Raw genomic sequence first — 23,408 nt, forward strand, 5'->3', positions numbered from 1 at the left:
GGGCATTCAACTGTTTGAAATAGTAGATTATTTTCAGACAGTTGCTGTTGTTCAGTTATGCATTTTTGTTTTTTGATGCATATAATAATTCACCATATTCACAAATTCAAGCTTTCCCAGTGGGAAAAGTTTTAAAGATAGGACTTCTATTGCTTTCATACTTTATCAAAATGGAGGCAAGCAACACATGTTTTCAGCAACAAACATCTTAGGAAATATACTAAGGGCTCAAACCTGGTGTTCTTAGAAATTTTAGTATTTGCTGCTACTGATAGAACTGTTAAGGCAGTACGGTAAGCCTAGATCTATTCTGTGTTCTCAACAGAAAACTGTTTTGAGGGGAAAAAAAATGGTAGGCTATCAAATTTCAGACCAAAAGGGTAATACATATGTCAAAAGATTTACTCAAAAGAATGAATGTTTGTTTCTTTGGCTTACATGTTATCAACCACATCTGTAACCAAAACAGGAACAAAAACCTGTAACCAGGGCTAGAAACTCTCTTCCCAAGCATTAAAAGAACCTCTTCCCAGTCAGGTGGCACACAGTTTTGTATCTGTCCTCTTCAGCATCTACGTATCCAAGCCTGTGACACAGCGCATCAGCACTAACTGCACACACACAAAACGGCTGCACGCTTTCTCTGAGAAACAACTGACCTTGGTGCCTGCACGCACCTTCTGTTACTCCTGACAAATCTTCTGCATTTTATTTAAGTAAAGAGGAGACCATGTGCAGGAAATCCACCTAGATGTCCCCCATGCACTCCACCAGGAGCTTGGATTCTTTTGATATATTAAAACCAGAAACACATTGTTACTGAAAGACTGAAACATAATTCTTGATATGGAGGTGTACAGTTATGTAACATCACTGTGGCCCAGACAGTTTTGAAATGTGAATGGAGCTCACAGGCCTTTTAGCTTTCTGGATGCGGTCAAAACAGTATCTAAGATTTCAAGCCTTACAAAATTAAAGGGAGAACAATACTGAACTATAGATCCCGGCTTTGTCTGATACATTCACCTCTATTAATATTGGGGGCAATATTCCCACTGGATGAGGAGGATGTCAAAGATAAGCCAGCTTTGCTTATGCATCGCTGTCCAGAGAAGATGGAGATCAACCCAGTTTTTACATTTCAAATCTTTGTTTTGCTTAACATCAAAGTTATTTCAACAGCCCTCCCTGTGAGAATCATGACATCATTACTCTGGGTGTTGAAGAGACAGGTGTTGTATAACCCAATTCTGGCCTGATGATTTTTCCCTTCCCAGACAAGATATATGTAGTGAACTTTGACAATAACATTCCGTGCAATTCTTTTTTATTAGAAATGTGCTCAGAAAACAGTCCATTAAAACTGAATGAAAGGTCAAGTCTCCATGTGGATAATTAGGTTGTTTTCAAGAGTGATCAGAGAGAACTATGGCAACATATTGTGAATTAGTATCTGCCACCATATGGCACTTCAAAATAACAAAGAGGAACAATGCATATACCTGGTTAAAGAAGCAAGTTGTAAGCCATTTTAAAACCTGTTTTACAAAGTCAACCCTTGGTATTAAATGTAAGAAATCTGTGGGATATTTTATTGTACGCACTGCTGTTCAGGTACAGAAATATCCAAGACCATCAAGTCCTGGACAACTTTTTTTTTTTACTTCTGATTATTTTAGACTTTTTCATTTATACTATCTAAGAAATTGTTAAGGTATCTCTAGCCCTAAAGAAACACCTGAGTTGCTTAAATACATGCTTAAAAAGCAAAGCAAAGACACCCAGGTACAAAGATTGAGTACTTAGATCTATTGAACAAAATAGAAAAAAAAAAAGAATCCTAGAAATTTAAATAGTTTTCATATCATGATTACTAACAGAAAAACACACCAAATTGTACCTCCTCCCTACTGCTTCTCCTTTCCACAAATCATGCGATAGGCTTAAAGGTTAAGAATACAAAAGGAAAAAAAAGTTGTGTTTTATTTACCTCCTTCTCCGTTCAAACCGCTGAAATGTACACAAATCCGTTCTAGGGTTTTTCTACAAGATGAACTGCAGCATTTTTGTGGTTTTTTTGTTCTCTTATGAACCAGGTCTTCAAGAAAAAAACCCACAAAATCTTGTGAAATACAACATCTTCAAGAGCTCAGAGCCACGGCAGACGTGGACAATGCCCACATGGAAACGTTGAGAACCAGCTGCCAGGAAACGTTGAGCAGAGATGGCAGTACTTTGGCACACAAGTTTGAAGAAAGAATTTTATAAGGGTGCCATGTTCCCAGCATCATCTTTTCCCAGCTGTGCTCCAGCCAGAAAAACTCTCCCAAGGCAATAGGTGGGCCGTGGCCTGCAACCACTCCACATGGAGCTCCAGGGTGGAAGTGGCTGGCTAGAACTCTCCAAAACAACCTCTGCTGCCCTGAGGGCTATAAACACACTTGTAGCAGGTCCTGGGCACCACCCAGTCCATATCAGCTGCCAGACCTCTAATCAGAGCAGCTGCTGCCATCAGCCACCACAGCCTCCATCTTGTCTGCCCTCTGCTGAGGGATCTGTCTCCCCCTTCAGAACCGCTTCTTCCAATGAGAGGCCAGAGACAGACAGCCAATCATTTGCCTTTCTTGGAGAGTGACATTCCTCTTCTCCAATGAAAGCCCACTCCTCTGTCAGGCAGGGAATGTCCCACCCCAAAGCCCGCTGGCCAGGCTGAGGGCGGGGCAGGGCTGAGGCGGCTGCCTTATGCCACAGCCTTTTGGGCGGGAACGCGCCTCCCTGCTTCGAGCGTCACCACTCAGACCAGGATGAAGTAACTGAGAAAGACAGAAACTTGCCCCAAACAAAACGGGGCTGTTTCGATCAAAATACTGAGGAAACAAACTGTGTGAACAATCACATGGAAATCATGCAGTCTCTCTCCTACCTTATCATTCCAATTACGTTCTCCTAATCTAGAAAATTGAAAGGTAATGAGCAGTATTTCCTTAAACCACATTAAATAACACTGTCAAAATGCAAATTTATTCATTAAGTATAAATGAGTGTGTTAAATATTCATGAATTGTTGCTTGCAGTATATAATTAATCCCATGGTCTGTGTGTCCAAAAGCATTTAGGAGATAGAGTTGAGAAGACAGTGCTGTAGAATGATAACATTTAAAGCATGTTTTTAAAAGCAAAGGTCGCCAGCCCTTTGGATCCTAAACTATTACCCGTGCTTATAATTCATTGTAATACCTCTTCAGCATGTACACATGCTTTCATGATTCAGGGCTTGTATCCTCAGCCCTTGCTGTCTAATCTATTCAAGGAAAGAAATACTTGAGAGCGGAAGGTGCTATTAAATTATCCCATTCACCACCAATGCACTCAAATTAATACGATACTTTCCACATTTTAAAATTCCCAAGGATTGCAAAGCTGTCCTTGAAAAATAATGCAGTTTGACTCCCTGGCCCTCCTTTTTCTGAAAAAAGTGCATTCTGACATTAACTTGAACTGTCACTAAGACTGGCTGCCATTTCAAGTATCATGAAAGATAAAACAAAGGCTTCAGCACCAGAAAAAGACTGGCCTCTTTTTTTCTGTGCTTTATAGCCATTTTCAGATACAAAGGAAAAACCCTAAGTCCTGTACTAAGCTTTAAGTAGGTGCTCCCATTGATGCCAATGAGAAGTACAGCACATAAAGCGCTGGGATGATGTTATGGCTCAATGTTCTTAGCTTAAATATTCACTCTTTTCTCTGCCTTTCTTAAATACCTGCTGCTTCCTTTCATGTAATTGAAACCACTTTCAGAAACTCTTGGTCAGTCTGCTTCATGCTTTTTGGGGGAAGAATCTTTGAGCTACTGATGAAAAGAACTGATTTTTTTTCAAGATTTTATGAAGAAATAACAAAAAATAAAATCATGATAATGTTCATGGTAATTCCCTCCACAATCACTTGATCTCGGGTTGCTTACTGTACACAGCTTTCAGCAAGTTGTGCATGTATAAACTCTGAAGTCTCCCTTTCCTTTCACAACACCTTCAGAAAAAAAGTAGATGGCAGTGATTTGATCTATGATGTTGACATGAGATTTCTACCACGTTATTTTGTGTATGTGAATTAATCAACACAATATCAGAAGTGATTGACAATTCCAAGTAATTCAACCTATTGTTCACAGAACAGGCCATAGAAACTAGGTATTTAAGATGAGCTCTGGCGCTGTGCTCTGTCAATTTTTTTTCATGTTTTTCCTTGCAAAAATGTAACAAATGGTATGTCATTTGTGTGCAGACATATTTTGTTCATTCAGAACCAGCAAGAGTATCTCTGCATGGCATGGACTTGTACTGTACCCTGTGGACATATCCTGCAAAGTTAGGTGCTGGAGGATTTCAAGACTATATAGTATCTTCAGGGAACACCTTTGCATAGCTCTCTTCCTAGTTCTGCAGAACGAACACATAGGACAAGGAAACAATCAGACTTTTTGCTAGGTGACATCACCATATACCAAGTATCTTTCATCAATCAAGTCACTAAGATGATAAAGCAAGGCAACTTGTAGTGCGTCAGAACAATGAACTGAACATCTTTTCAAGTGCTGATAAAAAAAGGCAATGTGAGACCAAATGGATTTGGTTAGCCTTATGTCAAGGCCTGAGCAGTAGCACTTGATGAACTATAGGCACTATAAGAATAGGTTGAAGGCAAAGTTGGTCACAGAATGCAGGATAATGTTTCATCACATCATTAAACAGGTAAGTCATCAAACCCCATGGCCAGGCAGCTGCAATCCAAACACTGTTGACACTCAGTTTACAAGACATTTTTGATAAGTGCTTTTATTGTAATTAAAAAGCTGTGGAATTCTACCCAGATGTGTTGTAACCAGTACCTTATCTCTTGTACCAAGATGAGAACAGACCTCACCTGTCAAAGACAATTAATTTAGATAGCTCTCCTCTGGAAAGGAGAAGAGTTAATCAGAAATTCTCTTGTAGAATGTTTTGCTTTTTCCAGTGAAGAATGCTAGTTGGTTGACATTTAAATCTCCCACAGAAAGATACAGATTTTGATCAACCTTCTGACAAAACAAGCCAGTTCTTTATTTCATTTTTTGACAGATCCTCTGATCACTTTACATACCGTCTCAGAACCTAGACTGTGTAGTTCCCAAGTTCTGCCGATCCAGAGTAGAGACAGGAGCTGCTAGCCCAGGGACTGCACTGCTCACAGAGTTCTAGTTTCCCTGTGCAACAATAAAAATAAGGGCTCAAGCAGATGTGTTAGAATAGCCTACATTTTTATTTGAAAACAGACAGCTTTCCCCCATCTCTGATTCACCAAAGCCCAAATTCAGAATCCTCCAGAGGCAGAAGTGTTTTTCAAAAAAGACAGTTAGGGATCATAGGTAGCCAAACCAATCTGGGGAAAAGGCTGGAGATACAAAGATGAATGGGAAGACTGTTTTGAAAAGGAAAAGTAGGTAACAGTAGTGTGTTCCTGCACAGCCTGGACGCAAGGTAGGTCTTTTAAGATTGAACAGACATCCAGTGTCAGAGAGCAAGAATCGTCAGTGATTACACATTAAGCATCGTGACTCTACTTCATAGGGGGCTGTCTCACAGATCTTACACCAGTTCAGGAAATCCTGAATGTTGCTGAAGGAGATGAATACCTGCACGATTCTCTAGGATATTATCTTTGGCTGGCAAATGAAAGAAGACAGGAAAAAAAAAAAGATTCTGAACATGGAGCATCTGTCTTTTGATTCAGGTTAAAGGATGGCACAGTTTGGGTGGTCTCCTGTTCAGTAGAAAGGCAAACAGCCTGCTAGTGAAGAGGCTGAAAATGAGTGCTAAAAGGGGAATTGAAAAAACCCAAACCCGGCCAAACAAAAATACAAATGAATTCTCATTGAGTGTGAAGTCAAGATGGCAAAACCAAAATTAATCAAGGATGTACAAGTAGTAGATTTTCTATAAACCAATACTAAGGAATCTGGGTAAAAAAGGGAAAGGAATCAGAATTACCTATTTATAAACTCAGTGTAGCTGGTGTTACTGACACTAGATGGGAAGAACTACATAACTGGAACATTAAAATCAATGGCTATAACCTATTTTGGAAAGATCAAGTAGAGAGAAGGGGAAGAAGAGTGTAACTCTATGGCAAAAAAGCTGCACTATCATCTGAGATTTCAGTCAGCCTGACATAATGCCTAAAGTTTCATGATGCTGGTACTAAAACCCCTGCAGAAATTTTGAACATTATATATAAACATTTCTTAAACCAAAGAGGAAAACTCTCCAAAATGAGAATTTTATGAGATCTCATCTCACAAATAATGAAAAGAGATCAGAGGACTTGATAAGAGAACTAAGTATTACTGGCTGTGATGATAGCTTGATTGCTCTCTATGGCCATAAAGAGAATGCAGCCCAAACAGGAATATGGATGGTGCAGTCTTTTTACCAAACTAAAAATTATTGCAAAGGAGAATCAGCTATGGGTGAGAACTGATCAATAACTGGAAAATACAAATACTTAATTTAATAGCTGTAAAATTAGGAAAAAAAGCTGTATGTTTTAAAAAAATATCTATCTCAAAGGGTTAATGAAAGCCTCTACGTAATGGTAAATCAATGAAATGAAGAAAGAAAGTTGATAACCCTAGATATAGAGTAGAAGTAAGGAATTACATAAATAATTCCTCCAATAAGTGTAGCCGAGTTGTAAGGAGAAATTTATGGCCAGAGAATTAAGGACAATATTTTTAAAATACATTAGGAATCCTGACAATGGTACCAGTTCTTTATCAGATTGAAGTGAAAGATTTGTTAAGAGTAATGAAGACAAGAAAGAAGCATTCATTAAGTATTTGTGTTCAGTATTTAAGGAAAGGGCAGACAATTGGTGATGCACTATGAGGATGATGAACTACCAGGCAACAAAAAAAACCCGAAGAAAAACATTAAATGGAAGCTACTGAAGTAATAAATATTTGCATAGGATACTTCAGATAACTTGTATCACAAGAGTTGTTAAAGAGCTGACAGAGGAATCTCTATTGTTATTACTGCTTTTTGTTAAGTCTTGGAACAATTGAGAAAGTTCCAGAAAGCTGGAAGAAAACTTATGTTGTGTTAATATTTAAGAAGGATAAACTTAATGACCTAGATAATTACAGTCCTGTCAGTCTGAAATTGATCTGGAGCAAAATAATGGAATGGCTGACAGGGGACTCAATTACTAACTAATTAAAGAGGAGAAATATAGTAAAAGCCAATCTAAGTGCAATATGGAAAATAGATAACTGTCAAACACATTTGCTGGCTTTTTCTCCAGTTGTGACTATAAACAAAACACAACACTCTCGATATATATTGATTCTATATGACATTTGATGTAGTATTCATGATATTTGAGAAACCATGATAATACAAAATCGGTATGTCACACATTAAATGAATCAAAACCTGGTTAACTGACATTTCAAAATGTGAATTTAAATGGGGAATGATCACAGAATAGGTATTCTGCTGGGATAGCTTCCTGGGTATACTCTAGTTAACATTTTTATCAACAATTCAGAAGAAAACCCAAAGGTTTGCAAAAGACATTAATTAAGGAAGCAGTCGGTAATAAAAAGAAAAGATCGCTGAGACTAGTTGACAAGGATTACTGAGTGATCTGGTGCAAACTAATAAAATCAAATCCAAATATAAAGCCACAGGAACAAAATCTTCAGGGGGATAGATTATTCTATAAGGGTTTGAAAAGGTCTAAGGGGGAAAATTCAATAATTAAACTATTTTTTTTACCTGAGTATCTAGTTTCGTGATAAGTAAAATGGCATTCACATCCCAATACAATACTATTAAGTATGAATGTACTTCCAGAGCAATATACAAACCCAACTGTTCTGCATGGAAAAAGAGTGAAATGAATCCATATTACAGCATGCTATTAATATGCATTCACAGCTCACACTGTAATTGTTCTGAAGGGAACGTTACGGTATATTCAGATAGTATGTCTGAAAAATAACACACAAATTCTTAACAAGCCCCTTGGCAGCATATCAGATTTGAAGGACCCGCAAAGCTGAGCATCTGAATGGCATTTCTTCCCTTTATTTAGTTTTGGTCTTACTGCAGAACCTCTCCCTCATTGTGGTGGCTGACAAAATAGCCCAGTTCGTAAAGGAAACAAATCTCTGTGCCATGAGTACCTGACTACCAGAATCTAGACCAAAATTAGATTATGACAGTTGCTACATTATATATGCCAGTGCTGACAAACACACCTGGAATCTCTAGTTCTTTCACAAACCCAATTAGTCTATCTGTATTTAATTCAGCACATATAGACTAAGTTAAAATTCACATGTTGAAGCCTGTTGCTTTTTAATCATGTTGTTAGCTGGGCAATAAAAGAGGAAAATTGGAGGCTAAAAGAATTCCAGTTCCCTTTCCCTTTCAGCACGATGGGGTCCAATGCATGATGGAAGAGAAGTTATGTAAGCCCGCCCCGCATTCTTGTCAACACTGTAGGTGCAAGTAGAGGTTTGCACTTTTTCATGAGATGTGATCTCTCCCACAGCCCTTCAGTCTTATACAGCTCTCTCAAGTGTGTGCTGAATGTCCACTCCTAGGGGTTTCAATGACTTGACTCCTGAGCATGCTATGCTCTGATAGAGTGCTTGAAGAATGTACCTTGTATGGATAGGATCCAATTTTCCTTTCTTATAAATTTCCATTTCTGTGTGCATGTGTGTGTGCAACGTGTTTTAACACACAGAAATAAAAAAAAAAAAAAAGTTACTGTAAGTGTAGGTTTTGTGTCTGTGTTTACCTAACATTACTGGATATGTTTAGGATAGATGCCTTAAAATGTCTTTAAGGTCAATGAAGATATAATTTAGGCATAGTTTATATTTGTGTGCAGTAGATTACAATACTTTCTAGAACAGAGATCTTTGTTTCTTTGAGTTCAGTGAACTGTCAGGTATTATAGTGGCATATACATAAACAAGAATAAAAGTGTTTAGCACAAAATCATATATAAATTATGTCAGACAATTTGAAAATTGTATACATTTATTCATATTTTAAAATAACCCAGGCACAATTCTGCAAGTACATAGAAGCACATTCTCCAAATGGGAGCAAAAAATAAGTAGCATATAGCAGAGAAACACATGGCAGAACTTCTAAAATAAGTATAAATAGTATGAAAGTTTTCTAAGTCTACAGTGATATCTACTATGAATACACTTGTCAGCATTACAAAAAGGCAACCAAAGAATACATGTAATAAATAGCATAACATGAACTTTCTAAATAAGTTTATGTTAGCAGCATATAGTAGCAACTGTCTAAAAACAGAAGAATTCTTGTACACTGTGTATACATGCACATATGCACACGTATACAGATACAACTGGAGGGCCACAAGAACAAAAATACCCCGGGGAAAATGATGAAGGGAATTTTTATGTGTGATGCAGTATAAAAACAATGCATGCATTAGCAAGAATCTAACACGTTCATGATAAAAACGCATCCACAAGTGGAATCACAGTTAACTCTTCATCAAACTAAGCACTTCCCATGCTGTACCCATGCTGGATTACTCTGTCCTATACCACATTCCTGATTTATGGAGCACATTTGGATGCTAATTTTAGGAGGAGTCAGGAGCCCTAGATTCCCATGATCTGACAGGAGGAATCAGATCTCAGATTTGAAATAAAAATATATATGCAAAAAAATACCCATGCAAAGCTCAAGCAGGGAAAAAAAAAAAAAACAGCAGGCGGCTTCTATTTAGCCAGAAGGTGGGCTAACAGGAATTCACTTTCCTGTGGGACAGCCTAGTATAGACTCACTTAACAAGCTTTAGTTTTCATGATGGAGTGGTCCTGAGGATGTGAACTAGATTCTTTTTGGATGAAACTAAAAGATGTGCTTCGAGAACTAGTGGCATTCAGCCCTTGGGACCAGACTAGAGACTGTGTATGGTGTGGAAATCAGGTCCTTTGGTCCTTTGCATCGCTTCAGGCTACAGATCTGATCCAGCTGAGCTAATTCCTCACCAGTGTAGACATAGGCTTTGGAAATATACAGAATAAATATGAATCAACAAGTACTATAACCTGTATTTACCATATTTTACTATACATTTACTATATTTATATTAGTCTTAATTAGTTTTACTTGACACTATCTGGAAAAAAAGACTACTTATAGACACCCTTTGTGTTTGCAGATCTGTGTGGATGAAGAGGGGATAGATGAACGGCCAAAAGAGCAGTGAGCACACAATTTCTTTTTCCTCCGGCCATCCTCAGAAATACTATTTTCAGCAGCAAGAATATGAAAAAACTACAGGCATCCTAGCCAATGTTCTACGTGTGCAATTCCCGTTAAAAAGATACTCCCATAATGTAAAAAAATTGTGGTCGCTGCTCTGCCAACATCTTAACACTATCCATGTCGATAAAGTCATTCCTGATGTTACACTCAGATGTGAGATATCCTTATAACAGAACATAGAACTGTGACTGTGAGCACCTGAGTAGGCTCACAAAAGCAAGTTTAACTATTTCCAGTATTCCAAGGAAAAATGTCAAATTCAGTACATATTTCCTGACTGCTTTCAACAATTTATTTGCTTCCAGTTGCTAATGGCACTTACAGAGCTCCAGCAAAGTGCTTGGGGCAACACATGATATGAGAGAAAGAAAAAACACTACTTCTGCTGCTTAAACTAAGATTACACACAACTTACATTATTTATTATAGTGCGAGAATAAAATGCGTAACATGCTATCATGCATAATACATGGTAAGAACATGCATTAGTTCAAGTTTACAGTCTCTTTATGGCCAGTAAATCAGAACAGCAGTGGCAGATGCTGACAGCTGCATATCTTGAGGAATTCCCAGAAATAGCAGCAAGCAATGCAAAAAAAGACACAAAATCAGCTGTTTAAGACAACCATAAAATGGTCACTCTTTGTGAGTTAGTCATACAAACAATAACAAAACCCAGTGATATCTTCCCCATCACATTCTGAGAAACTGAGTTCAGCACCTGAGGTGAGACTGTGCCCAAGCAAGGCCATGCTGCTAACCTGGGGGAGCGTCCCTGCTCTGACACCAGTCACTCCTCGCTCCTGAATTAGCACCACCGCTCCCCTGGCCCCACAGAAGGGGAGGATAGGGCAGCCTTTGTGCAGCTCCCAGGCTGCATAAATCAGCTGGGGAACGTGCTTCATCCTGTGGGGCTGGAAAGGGCCCAAAGCTGCGGCGGGGTGGGGAGCCCACCACAGCTGGGGGCACAGGCCCAGCTGTGCCTCACAGATTCTTACGGCTTCCACAGAAGCCCTGGCTCTCAATGGGGAGAGACTCTCTCCTTCAGCCCCTTCCTTGAGGGTTCGCCTAGGAGACTCTACTCCAGAACAGACACGTGAGACTTCTGTAGATTATGCGATACAAGGTTTACAAAAAGCTTGCTTTTCTCGGTGTCATTAGCTATACATCACAGCAATAGCCAGAAAAATATATATGAATCTGGTGGTTGGCTATTTACCATATCATTCTTCACTCCCCCATGGTTAAGTCACATTCCTCTGCATCCTCTCAGGAAAGAAGGAACAGAATGAGACACATCTGCTGAAAATGAAACACTTTCTCCTCAAAAGAACTATGCCTAGTCAGGAAAAACAGGCCTTTTTTAGTAAATGCATGACTCTGTTGTACACAGTACACCGCAATTCCCACAGACAGCTCCTATGGGATCCTTTAGCACTACCACAGAGTTTCACTCTTGCGGCTACCCTAAGATTCATCATAAACAAGCCCCCAACCTGCTCGAGCACAACTAAAGACACATGCTATTTCTGAGATGCATGCAGAAAATAATGTCAGCAAAATATAAGCATCAACATGTAAAGTGCTTCTCATTTTCTACTTATTAAGGGCACCATCCAGTTATAATTCATGAGTGATTACTTAATTCTTACTTACCTGTACATGTCCTCTAGTTGAACATCTGTGCTTTGCTGCCAGCTATCTTACTTTTGTCCCGCCCATGAGCAGATATATAAAGACCATCTGCATCAGCCCTCCAAGTGTTAGATGGGCTTCTCTTTATTAACTATGCGATGCATTATGTGCACATGGTACTTCTGAAAGAAAACACTGCTTACTTTAGTACCCAGGAGTGCAAAGATTTTACTAGGATGGGTGTTGTATTCATGAACTTGCCGAAGTGATTTTCATTAGTTTTGAATTGAGCTCTGAGAGATTCCTAAATCAGTGGGTCTTCAGATAGTTTGTGTCAGGCTGACTTATTCATCCCTGGTGTTGTTTATACAGAAATCTTTAACAGCACAGAATTTGCCTCTATTTTTTCTTGTAAAGGGCATGTTTTTTCCAACGCTGGTAATCCTTACTGGAGAGAGTAGGACGATAGTTCTACACAGGAGCTAAAGGCATTTGAAGAAACAGAATACATTGGTGAAGTATTTCCAGGAGAGATCAATGGATACTCCTCTCTTAAAGCACTTTAGGGACATTTTTCAGAAGTTGGAACACCATCTGCTCCTAAGTAGAACTCTTCCTCAGCCCTTCCCGCTTACTGATGTAACTGATACAAGCAATCTGCAGATGGAGCCTCCCAGCCCAGATGGAAAGGGAATTTGGCTGAATACATAGACTACATTTTTCTTTCTGTGAAGAGGCCTTAGTATAAACAGAAGGATGTGATCTGGACATCTAGCAGGGATGAAAAGGTTGGGATCATGTCTACTCTGTCTGTTTGGAAAAACAAAACCTAGTTTTTTATGTTATTCAGATAATTGTCTGTGAATTAGTAATTATCCAGTCAAAAAGATATTTTTTTTTTCCCCTCAGGAAAACTTCTGCTTCTATTTACAACTATTTTAATTTGAAAAAAAAAAAAACAAAAAAAAAAACATTAAATCAGAAGGTAATGCAACATAAAACACAAAGTATATTAAAATTTAAACTTTCATTAAAAGCAAGCCTACAGCAAGCCAAACAATAAAAGCCTTATTTTTCTTCAAAAAGTGTATTTTAAAAAACTAACTAAATTATAAAAGAAAACATTTGTTGACTACATAGCTGACTGATGGCAAAAAGTATACCAACTTATTTGTGAGTATTCCTCTATTAGCAGCAATATGAAGATCTATTTTGAAAATCTCAGATAAACTCCCTGCTTATTTTATACACGAGTAGCTGATTGAAATAGGACTGCTTGAAGGAATAAGCAATTAGGATCTGATTACATACATTCAGGTAAACTGTAGTAGGCTTTATTTTAAAGAATTAATAAATGATTCTCAGCTGATGTCTTAACTGCTCTCAAAAGGTGAATCATCAAGGTCTCTTACTCCCCAGCCAAGTATTGAGATTCATCCTTCAGTATTACAGTGCTGATTTTTAACAGATTTGGACAAAGTAATTTCTTTGTAGAATCATCTTTAACACAGTGGTCACAGTTCCTTACTCATATAATAGAAATCATGCAAATACGTGTTTAGTTTATGCTAAAGACAGACTCATTTAAATAAGGTAACTGATGTTCATTTACTGTAGTGTGAATGAAGCCTGCTGCAATGTTTCTAAAAGTGGATCTGTTCTTACTGCAAATCCAAGCAGAGAGCAACACTTTTACTTTGTGACAACTGCACTCTAATGATGTTGTCAATTTTGCTGTACATTTAGCTGTTCTTAGAGCTTTATTTCTCTTAGCTAGCCTTTGCATGAGATATTGTTTCATACAGCATGCAAGCACTCTACAAGGAGCTTCAGTATGAAGCACATATTTTACAACAGATTTATGGTGATTTGACAAGTCTTAATTAACTTAAAAAGTTTCTCAGGCTTGAAAACCACCTTGTACGTCAACACAACTCAGGCAGAATCCTTACGCTGTGCTTGTTGGGGACTATGATTCATCAGGACACTTCTGTAAGTCTGTCCAGCCCAACTGCACTTACATGTGCAGCACTTTCATAGTAACTTTCTACCAACCCAAAGACCTTCTAAATACAAGTTCAATTTGACTGATATTCTCCTTTTCAGCTCCTCTTCCCATAAGGGAGCTATAGGTTTTCCCAGGCTGCCCTGTACAATATATGTGGAATGTTCTCCCTCGTTCTGTGTGTCCTGCATTCTTCAAACCCTGCATTACAATTTATTTTTTTTATTAGCTTTCTATCTATCCAGTCATCCGTCTGAACTGAAAGAAGCATATGCATATGGCGATAAATCTAGCTCACTGTCTTTTGCTACTACGACTTCATCCATCCATGACCCTTCCCCCTCTTGATTTCATCCCATGCTATATTAGCCTACAATTGATTTTAAACTCCAGGGACAAGAAGCAGCCACTTCAAATTATTTGTATATTATAGCATTGCCTGTAGCCTTCAGACACTTTGGGTATCTTTTCTGCAAGGCATTATACAAATATATTGCAAATGAGAATACCTGTCTCAAGAGCTTATAAGAAAGTCAGTCAAGACAGGGAGCACAAAAATGTTATTGTTCTCCTTTCGAAAACAGGAAGGTGAGACATCAAGTTGCGCAAGAAGTCTGGGACAGACCCTGTATTTGAATACAGATGTTTACCCAGGATCATAAGCATGGCCCCAGCCTATATCTGACAACCAGCATGAACACTTACAGCGCTAAAGTAAGCAGTGAAAGGTGAGCTATATTAGAAATAAAACCATAAAACTGCATTTACAGTAGAAATTAGAAGGGGTGAGAAGGATGATATCCTGGCATCACCTACCAACAGGAACAAGAAACCAATGATCAGGAGGAAGAACAATGGTGAAGAAATTTCCTACCCATCCTCAGAGTTGCCGCTGCTGATGAGAGAATATATATGCCATGAACATATAAAATATAGATTTATATATACAAATATACAATAGGAAATAGTCAGTATACAAATACTTACATGTAAAAATAGCTTTTTACTTTCCCCTTTCATGATTTACAAAAGCATACAAAGTTTCCTGTTGGCTAATGTTTAAGTAGTGTGAGTAAACACTGTGTGTCATGTTCCACACACAATTCTTTCAAGTGTTCACAGTATTGGCTATTACAGTGTTGAATCTGACATTCCAGATGTTAAAATATTTGTAGGACACATTATAAACTTAAAGCATTAATTTAAATACAGTTTAAATAAAACTCACGTGTAGTTGAATTATTGGTCATATTACAAATCAGTCTGCTGCAGTTGAAAATTTTCGATGAGAGTAAGCTTGGAAATACATATTTCAGCTAGAGATGAGTATATTTTTAAATTCTTGAACTGCCTCTTAATGTGCAGATAATACTGCAAGGTGGTGAGTTCTTTCAACTCCATCTGAAGCAATGCAAGCTGAGAGAACTCAGTATTACGAATTATCCTGTTAGGAAAGTGGATGCACAGAACAATTTGCCATCAGCCCCAGACATGCTGTAACTTTCTTCAAATACTCAGCAGACAAGAATAAATGACAGGTACCACTGTTTTTGTTTTAAGAATAAATGCTCTGTAGCATTCTTCATCAGGAAAGTGCTTTATGGACTTAAATGAATCCTCACAACTCCCTTGTGAGGTAGACAGATACTATCCCTGTTTTTAAAGATGGAAAAACTGGATATTTAAAATAAATTATGATGGCTACATGGGAAATACTGTCAAAATACTGGTATTTGGATGTTGGAGAAACTCAAAGGCACAACTGGAGTAAATGGAGATGCTCATGAGACAACTTTGCACTAATCAGCTTGGGTACTGACATCAGGCTTGGTACAATGGCCAAAGGTTCAGCATGGACTGCAAAACACAGTCTTTGCTAAGTGCCATGCTGCTAGAGCTAAACTGTGAGACAACAGCCTCAAAAAGCACATAACATCATCCAAGATGGTGCAGCCTGACCAGGGCAGAAGGAAGCTGCATTTCAGAAGTTATGAATTAATCAGGAGCCTTTGAGTAAATAACACCTTATCATGAGAGTTGTGTACAGTTCAAGAACCATGTTTAGCTCATCTCTGATTTTACCATATATGCAAGGGCTCACATGTATCAATGTATTCAGGTGTTTTTTAAAATTTACTTGCTCATAGACCTTGGAGGTCTATATTTTCCTCATATTTCTTTTGTGGAAAATTTCTACTAATACCACATATGGAACTAGTGCTGTAGTACTGCAAATTAATTAACTAAGGTGATGGACAATTTTTAAAGGACCACCAGGTTCTCTAGGTGCACCTGTATATACAGGAAATCTCATCCATCTTTAACTGCTACTGCCTTGAAGTAAAATCCAGTTAAAGTATAAAGTGCATTGTGTGGAGTAAAACCCTAAGAAATAACAATGTGCCTGCCTTCCACAGATGATTAATTTTGCTTAACAGCTGAACCATCACCCTCTTTGTCTTCCAGTTTTTAGTTTAGTGTTACCTAGGCTGAGAAAGGCCAGCCATATGTAAGCAAAATTATTGTAAACTGAGACATTTTTGTAGTATGATGTTAAAGGAGAGTTAAGAAAACCAGTATCAAGACACTGTCCAGTTGGGGTGTGTAAATATTATTGTGTGCTTCTTGGCCCATTTAGCAAATACTTTCTTTTCTGTGATAAACCTATGGCCTCCATATGGAGCATTTTCATGCAGAAAGTATTCCTCACACTCATCTCTTCCTGGCTCATAGTAGTGGTAGGGAACTTTACGAAATCCTTCTGACCTAAGGAAAAAAAAGATACATTTAAGTATTATTTCCAAGAAAAACATTAATATATACTGCACCTGAATTATCTGAAATCTTTTCCATGTATCAGCACCAGAGCTCCTTTGCCAAATTGCAGAAGGGCTTTCATATTACAGCATCATTTGTATTAATTTTCCTATGGAAAATGAAACTAACTGTATCTCTCAACATACACTGATTTTATCAGTCAGTAAGAAGCTGATGGGCTGGCTCTTATGTGTACTGCACATTTTGTTTAACCTGGAGAACTCGGTCAATAAGGCTCCATTCCTAAGCAAAGTCTTCTCATTGGATAGTCCCAACTCTTGAAATTGGTTCTTAAACTGGCTGAGTAAGGCAGTTATAAGGATAATATATACATTATAAGTAGGTGATGGAGTCAGAATTGCAGCTTTAAGGAAACCCATCCTTCTCTGCTGTCAACAGACTGAAGTGCTATCATACTGTTTACTGGTTTTACATGAGGGCTTTGCAACACCAGCTTGGCTGAGCTCTGTAAGGACAACTTTAGTCCTGTCACCCCTCATCTCAGGGCGCCTACTGTGTTTTCATAAACAAAGAACAACATATGTTCATTCCATCTGGATGACTCAATCAGTGAGATCTGCAAGTTCTAAAAAGTCAGCCTTTAATGTTAAGATACCCTAATTAAACAGCTGTGACTCAAATTCCCTTTTTTTTTTTTTTTTAGAGTCTGCCAGGAATGCGTCCCATACTGGAGTAACACAGAATGTGGAGTGGGGGTCTGCACAAAGACTTCAGGAGCTGAGGAGCCACTGGGCTGATTACATGAAAGACTTGAACCAGACTAGGTACAGAAGAATAGATTTGTACTAGTATCATACATTGATTATGACATTTCCTGCTTTTCTGAATGAGGAATAGCTTCATTTTATATTTTTCTACCACACAGCGTAGATGAAAGCATTTAACTTGGACTTTTAAAAATTGTGTTTAGAGTTATACTTCTGACAGTAGGATTAATCCATTGTCACTGTAAGGTCACTAACAATAGTTGGCTAGAATTTATGTCAGTTTACTGTGATAAAGCTCAAAGGACTTGTTTTATTATCTAATTAGAAACCCCCTACTACTCAAAGGAAGCCATATATAACCTAGAAAGTTCAAGTAGGTTGCTCAATGGTGGTTAAATGTAATTTCAGGTAACTATCCTGAGCTAATCAGTTTCTTTCACTTCCAGGTGTATTTGGTATTCAGAGATCTAATATATTAGTATTTCCTCTATAGATTTGTTTTAGCACTAGAAGTAAGTACATTTTGTCAGAAGAGCATGAACATACTGTGTTTTCAGCTAATTCAGAAACTGCAAAAGATCTTTGATTAAAAATACTTCCCTGTGACATCTGATGTTAGATTCTATAAATGTTTTTATTTTATCAACAGCAAATGACATATCAGGTCTAAATATGCTGACAATAGTGTCACATCAAAAACACTGGGAAATGACTGCCTGATCCATTTTTTGGATTTATGATATTAAAATCAATTGTGAAATTTTGACAAGACATCAGAATTGTAGATGCATGAAAATAATTTCCAGTGATCTTACTTGCAGTAGGTGTCATTTATCATCCCATAGACGTGAATTCCATAGCAGGCATCCATAGCCAAAATTAAGGTAAACCAACCCGTACTGAGATATGAACCTGACTGGACTCTGTAAAAATACAACATACACAAAACAAATTGCAGTGAGAAATTATCAACACTTCATCAAAGAAATATAATCTATTACCTGGGACAAAAGGCATTAAGCAACTTGACAATCTGTCAAAACCATACAATTATTTTGAATTATTTATATATATGCTCTCATTCTTCCCAGCTTGGGGCCTCAAGCTATTGTCCACAGAAAAAATACCATGTTAAATATCTGAAGTCAAACAATACATCTCCCATGAGACAGAAAATAATTTATTTTTACATCCAAAAGATAGCCATTGGTAGAGTGTGCAAAATGAGATAAAGTTCACCAAAAAACAAACTACCAGCAGAATTTGTGCTATGTGCATTAAGCATGCACCATCCTCTTCCACAATCAAAGTCTTAATCTGCAGTGGGCTATCCTCATCTTGAAAATTCATGCAATAATGAAACTTTCAAGGACATTTTGGTAGAAAAACATCTAATACAAGGCTTTGAAAACCAAAATTCTGTGCATAACCCTCTACATAAGTCTGTGTTACCATTCTTTAGGATAACCTAGCAGAGAGAAAAACACAAGAGGACAGTGCCCAGATTGATAACCTTTGCTCAGATAAGAGTTGCATTAGCTCAGTCCAAAAGTATTACCTGCATGAGTGAGAACAAATGAGGTGTAAGGATTTGGCTCACTCATTGGCTATGTGAGCAAACATATGCATTGTTAATTACAGACCAAGTCCTGTTCACTTTACTCATGCAAGTGTTACCAACAGGGGACTGGGAGTCAACAGAGCTACCCGTATAACCTAGGCAAGCAAGACTTACTGCCTTAAAACCTTGTAAGTGCTAAGAACACACTTAGCCCTCACTGCTTACAAACTGATTGAAGTCCAGCTTTGTGAATGTATTGCTTTCATTTTGACTGAAATCAGTAAAAATAATTACCTTCAAATTATAAATAACTTGTCCAGCTTCCAAAGAAAGATATCACAGAAGTCATAAAACCATCTTAACAGAGCCTCAACTTTGGCTCAGTTTGAGAGAGATGGGTGTGAATGAGAGGAGGGGATAATTTAGTTTTGTGCCACATATTTTAGCTCTTAGCTTTTGGGTACAGCAGGGAGTAGTCTGTTCTCCATCATAAGTTAACGTAGCATAAGGTTTGCACACAATTAAGTTTTGCTGCAAAAGAACTCCCAAGTATGCCTGTGTGTGAATCAGTTATCCCCATCAACAAAATCTTCTGAAAACATTTTCATCCTGGGGTAGGAATTAAGCTTTCATGTGGAAAAAAAAAATATATATAGCAACCTATCCAGCCTATAAACCCCAACTTTCCTGTGAGACAGAACCAACCTCAGGTGTTTCTTACTGATTCAGAGCAAGAACGTACTGTCGTCTCCTGCCTTCCAGGTAAATCTGCCAATCAGTGGCTTTTGGCTCAGATTCTGCGTTACTTCCTTGCTTGCTCTTGTTGAAGTTTGACTAAATGCTTATTAAGATGAATGGTGAAAAAGTAGTTGTACAACCTTTATAATGACATTTACCTGACACATACAAAACTGAGATTCAAATTCCTTCTCTGATGAATACCTTTTATTATGCATAGTAGAAAATCTCCAAGAGCTTTACATTCCTAATGGAACTCCACTACACTCCAGTTTAAACAATTTTTTTTTTTTTTTTTTTTAAGTGAAAAACAATTATTTCAACTTCTGGAGAGTTTTATTGTTCTCAACACAAAAATAGTTTGGGCTATATCTTCTCTTCCTTGACCATGGGTTAGCTGGTGTGAACTTCTATTCCGACCTTTCCTGAAATGTCCTTTTCCTTGAGAAAACTCCCAAGTATCCACTTAGTTGCTTTTGTAAAGGACCGTTCTGGAAACAATAAATAAAGCATTAATTTAGCACTGAAGAATGACAGTTGGGAACAAAAGGCAGGGTGTCAAATATCTGTGTGTCATTAGGTGGACACCAACTATAATTGTGCCTCCTTACTTGGCGCCTTTATAGCCAGGAAACCTACATCTGTTTATCTGTCCTGTTAGGTTCTTCATTTCTTCAAACAGAATGTTCTGCTACTGTCTAGCAGAGAATTCCCAATCCGATTCATGTTACTTCAGAGTAACATTCTGCCATGATAAAAAGCTGCATCAGTTCTAACTTGCTTTCTGCTCTTGCACCAAAGAACACTAGCCTTGAGCTTTTAAAGTCATTTAGAATCATAATAACCATTTATTCGAACACTAGGAATATCAGGACCCTTATGATAATGGAGGTTTATTGGAGAGTACTACATTGACAGTAGCGTCTGAAATTTGCTATACTCAGGAGGAAAAAAATGAATTTTAAAAAAGAATTAATCAATTTTTCATGCCTTGTTTTAACACCATTGGACCTTAGTCCTCTCATCTATATACTATACTGGCAGGATAAATAAAAAGAGCAGAGTGAGATCCCAGATACCTTCCCTGGGAGATGAAGTACATGACAGAATACAGATTATATACTTTAAAACAAAGCACTTGCATTCCTCCCATTTTTTCCTCTGAAGATACATAAGGATACAGGGGAATATACTTAAGCAGTGGGGATTCTGAATGATTTGGTAACACTTTAGAATTCAATCTGATACTGTAAAAATACTTTCAACATTCTAATGAAAGCAATATTAGAAATGTGAAAACAGTTTTAGCTGTCCCTAAAAAGTCATAAATCTCTGAATACCTTTTAAAATATCATCCCATAAAACTGTAGTGCAAAGCAATGTCTCAACCCTTGCTATTATGCTAACACCGTGCACTTAATTTCTTTCTCTATATGAGAGTTTTACATGTTTTCTGGCCAGAGCTTTTTGCGACTCATTAGAAAGAGTTCCTCTTGTTACTATAATTGCATTCAAATTTCAAATTTTACACACTGAAAAGAGAAGAATCCTCCATTTATGTGTAGCATAAGTCTATGGCTCTGCACAGATCTGAGGGAAGGAGGACATTAATCCCAAAATAGGGAAAACAGGAGTTTGTTAAACATCATCCATAGAACTACTATAGGCAAATCTATTGTGATATATGTGTGTGCAGCAAATCAAAAATTGTTCCCTAAGGCTCACAGTGACTTTTTCTTATACTCTAAAATTAATGGTGCACCAGATATAGGCAGGAAATTGTCTCAAGAGCTCAGGAGAAAATAATGCACTATTTTTCAAAAGATGCATTTAAAAAGATGGTTTTGCTTTCAAGACATGACTTACAGCTGGATGCAGCAATGAAAAGGCAATGCTCACAAAAAGTTACTTTGCTTATCTTGAAAATGAAAGCTTGTTTTGCATACTTCCTACATTATTAGGATTCTTAAAGAAATGTTACTTATTGGGATGTAATTCATTCTGCTAAATACCATCCAGCATTTCAGAAAAGTACATAGGCATTTGCTTAACATTAAACACATGAAAAGACCAATGGAATCTACTTAATTAAGATGCTTGAAACAAAGTATATGCTTGCATATCTTGCTCTCAGTGAAGGTTTAAGTGCTTAAAATGTCATTATTTCATCTCAGAATATAAAAGTAAGCTCCAAGATTAATAGTTACTTGCAAGTTTCAAGTCTCAAAACATGGAATTTGCATTTTTAGTAATGCTTTCCATAAACTCCAGTAGAAAAAATGGACTATATTTTCTCACAGCACCTTAAAAAGGAGACCTGCCTTCTATTTTTCAGAAGGAATTGGTAAAAAATGTGTTTAGGATTGCTAGAATTGTAATGTGTGATCCATAAAGCTTTAATTAAAAATTAATTAAAAAAAAAAAAAGCAATTAGCCAGGGTTCTTTAGACTTAGCTTTCCAATATTTTACAAAAAGCATAAGAAATTGATATAAAGAAGATGGAATAGAGAGTGCCACATAACAATGTTGGAGGCTGAAATTCATATTCTTTGACATCTGCTTTGATGTAGGCTAAATGTAGGAAAAACTAGTTCCTTCTTTCATCAGGGAAAAATGGAGGAACATCAAATATTTTCTTAATGATCAAGGGCAGGTGAGTTCAAATTGGATAAAAGTTTTGTTGTCATTTGAGTTCTGATTTTACCACAGAATTCCAGAAAGTTCTCTCCTTTGTTCAATTGTTCCCAGGTTTTTATGTGCACAATCAATTCTAGCTCTATGGTTCAATGGACCGTGATTTCCAGTGGGGACTTCAGTGGTAAAAAAAAATAAAAATGGAACAAAAAAGTTTGTTAAGGTGAAGATGATCTGTAGACCAGCAATTTCATGTCAATCTGATTGCAGAAAATAATTTAGAAGCCTATTCTTTAGTTCTTTACTGGGAAAAATTAGAGAGCAGAGAAGGTCAATTAAGAGTCTTAATTAAGATGAAAAAAGAAGAAATTTAGGACTTCGAGAAGCTATTAAGTAACAGAGCTTGCCAAAGGCATTAACTAGACTCTCTTCCTTTTTTGCTTCGGTTCAAAATGCTGCAGTAAAAAAAAATTCAACAATGACAGATTGAAATGACAAGATTCTCTAGGCCAATTAATTGACAAAAAATTTTATCTTTTCATAAAGGCTGTTTATAGATTCTAATCCTCAGATGACCCTCCTACTAAACTACTGAACCAGCGGAAGCCTTATTTGCAGCAGCTTATCAGGCCCCTTGATTAATAAATAAGTATAAATAAGAGTATTGGTCTAAACAAACTAAGAGATGTGTAATCCACAGAGTGGAGGCTTCATAATGTGACATGTCCTTCCAACATGGTAAAAGATTTGTAAAAATGATTGAAAATAAAAGGAAATATTTTGAAGAACTGTGCCAAGATTAGCTTAGGCTGTGTTCAGGTAGACGTGTCTCTGGTACTTATTTGTACCTGCAGTGCATCAAGATACCATTAATCCTCTGAGAGGGGGTCAAGATACTCCGGTTTTGCTTGGGTCT

The 23,408-nt window shown here is 37.4% G+C and overlaps 1 protein-coding gene across 1 annotated transcript in view; it reads right to left on the minus strand.

The window, feature by feature from the left end:
• Positions 1-9,077: 9,077 nt before the first annotated feature.
• The window catches only part of ST6GALNAC3 (ST6 N-acetylgalactosaminide alpha-2,6-sialyltransferase 3), a 227,100-nt gene continuing 212,769 nt past the window's right edge, over positions 9,078-23,408 (minus strand). The window contains exons 4-5 of the mRNA XM_033000553.2: positions 18,374-18,481; positions 9,078-16,779 (exon numbers count right to left, since the gene is read on the minus strand). Of these exons, the coding sequence (XP_032856444.1) occupies positions 16,593-16,779; positions 18,374-18,481 (295 nt within the window). The 3' untranslated portion in view covers positions 9,078-16,592. The remainder of the gene's footprint in view (positions 16,780-18,373; positions 18,482-23,408) is intronic.

Source organism: Tyto alba, unplaced genomic scaffold (assembly GCF_018691265.1).
Source record: "Tyto alba isolate M040663 unplaced genomic scaffold, T.alba_DEE_v4.0 Super-Scaffold_1000006, whole genome shotgun sequence".
Classification (NCBI taxonomy): domain Eukaryota; kingdom Metazoa; phylum Chordata; class Aves; order Strigiformes; family Tytonidae; genus Tyto; species Tyto alba.